This window comes from Phanerochaete carnosa (assembly GCF_000300595.1).
Source record: "Phanerochaete carnosa HHB-10118-sp unplaced genomic scaffold PHACAscaffold_871, whole genome shotgun sequence".
Taxonomy (NCBI): Eukaryota; Fungi; Basidiomycota; class Agaricomycetes; order Polyporales; family Phanerochaetaceae; genus Phanerochaete; species Phanerochaete carnosa.
The window spans coordinates 332-2,358 of NW_006768498.1; the positions used below are offsets into that span (position 1 = coordinate 332).

General features: G+C 55.0%; 1 protein-coding gene across 1 annotated transcript; it reads left to right on the forward strand.

Annotated features, from left to right (window-relative positions):
• Positions 1–508: 508 nt before the first annotated feature.
• PHACADRAFT_203141 (uncharacterized protein) lies at positions 509–1,789 on the forward strand (the record flags this gene model as incomplete). Its single annotated transcript, XM_007403206.1, has 5 exons — positions 509–1,103; positions 1,222–1,331; positions 1,368–1,515; positions 1,563–1,679; positions 1,737–1,789. The coding sequence occupies 5 exons, from the start codon at positions 509–511 to the stop codon at positions 1,787–1,789; spliced, it is 1,023 nt and encodes a 340-aa protein (XP_007403268.1).
• Between the last annotated feature and the right edge of the window lie 238 nt (positions 1,790–2,027).

Below are 2,027 nucleotides of genomic sequence, written 5' to 3' on the forward strand. Positions count from 1 at the left end.
AGCGGACAAGGGCCCCTTGAGCGACATTCTCTCTTACGCCGAGTGCAGTCAACGACGGGTGCGCTGCCTCCCCTTTTTCTCTTAGACTTGACTGAACTTGCTTGTCAGATGACCCAGTCAAGGAGTCAAGCAGAGCCCTCTCGGGCAAACGAATACGCGAGCGGCTGGGAGACCTTAAGCTGAACGTACGCCACTCTATATGCTGTCTCACGACTTGAGATACTGAGCTCTAGCTCTTCCAGCAATGCTTCGCATTTCGCTCGTACCACGCCTGCAAGCTCAAGGAGACCATGAGTCCCTAAAAAGCCCGACGTCTCGATATCGTTTCCGTACTACACTGGCAAGTGAGGTCCTGAAAGCAAGATCAAGCCCGGGGAGAAGACTGAGGACACTGTTGAATGCGTTGCGGGACTTATCCGCAATACTCGTGTCTCTCCACGGCGGACAGGTAGTGAGTACTTCTCGCCTTTCCGGTGACCACGGCTCACAGAAATATCACTCCTCAGAGATGCCAAGGACCCAGAAGACCTCGTCGTGCAACATGAGCAATTCCGACACTGTCGGTGTCATCGGAACCCCGGGATGCACTAAGAAGAACAAGCTCTCGGCTATCCTTTTCCCTCGGCTCGAGCCTCCACTACTTGCCGCTGCTCAAGGACCAGGGAACGCCGCTACCGCAAGCGCTATCTGGGCTTCGTTCTCACGAAGACACAAGGCGCATCGTCATTGCCCGCAGGTGCACCGCCAACTATATTCGCCGGCTCTTCGACAACCTCGGCTCCCCCGATATCGAATCGCTGGCGGTGCAACTGTAAAGCCGTTCGTCACGCACCAGAACGATCTCAACCTCGACTTGTACCTACGTATCGCCCTCGTGTCGTGCCTGGAGCGGCACGTCGTTGGCGGTCTGGACCAGGTGTACGAAATCTGGCCTGTGTTCCGCAACGAGGGCGTCGATTCGACACACAATCCTGAGTTCTTGATCATCGAGTTCGATATCAGGGACGTCATCGAGAGCCTGATCGAGAGTCTCCTGAAGTACTTCATTGGCGAGAAGACGACGCTAACGTTTCTCTCCGAGGGCACGGACAACGAGAAGGAACGTGAGCTGGACTTCAAGTGTCCATGGGCGTGATATGACATGATCCTGCGCGAGCTTTATCAGAAGGTTTGTTATTTCATCTATCGACGTTGTGACAAAATCTCAACGTCCTTTTGCAGCACTTCGTAGAGTGCAGCAAACCCGGAGGAATGTGCGCCTGCTTGACAAGCTCATCGGCGAGTTGAGCCTGGTCTACATCTCTCCCGCCTTCAACGGTAAATTCGTTTGCGTAAATCATGCCAGGGCTCTACTGACAGTCGGGCAGGTAATCGCCGACGGGCGGATGTCACCACTCGCCAAGTTCCACCAGTTGCAGTCCGGTCTTTGCAAACGTTTCGAAGGCTTCATGTGCCAGAAGGATCTGTTCAAGCAACGGTTGCGGTTCGAGGAGCGAGTGAGGCAGAAGGAACAGGGTGATATATCGACGAGATATTCATCAACTCGTACGTGTCATCTTAAGCTGCTGCGTCTGCGTTCCTTCGAATAATCACACCATATCAGGCTGCAACCTGGTCTCCCGCCAGCGAGCGGGGTATCGGTGTGGGCCGTCTGGTGACGTTCTTGACCGACTCAGCTAGTACGTGTACTCCTCCCTCCTGCTCTCTGCATTCTTACTGATCACCCGCCTAGACAGTAAGGAGAGATACTGTCGTTCCCGACGGTAAAGCCGGGCTCCACCGCGGCTAGCACTATAGATCCTGTCGGACCCCTTGAGCAAGTGTGAACATCCGTGGCGGTTCCATCCTATCCGTAAACCCTGCCCAAGGTGTGACTGGCCGCTAAAGCCGAATACTCGACGTCTCGGCGCTTAGCGGCGTCAACGGACCGAAGCGCTGCAATAGTGCGCATTGCGCAACATCTATACGGAAAACGCCTCGCTCTTCTCACGCACATCAGGTGGCCATGAGGTGGCAGGCTGTAGAGC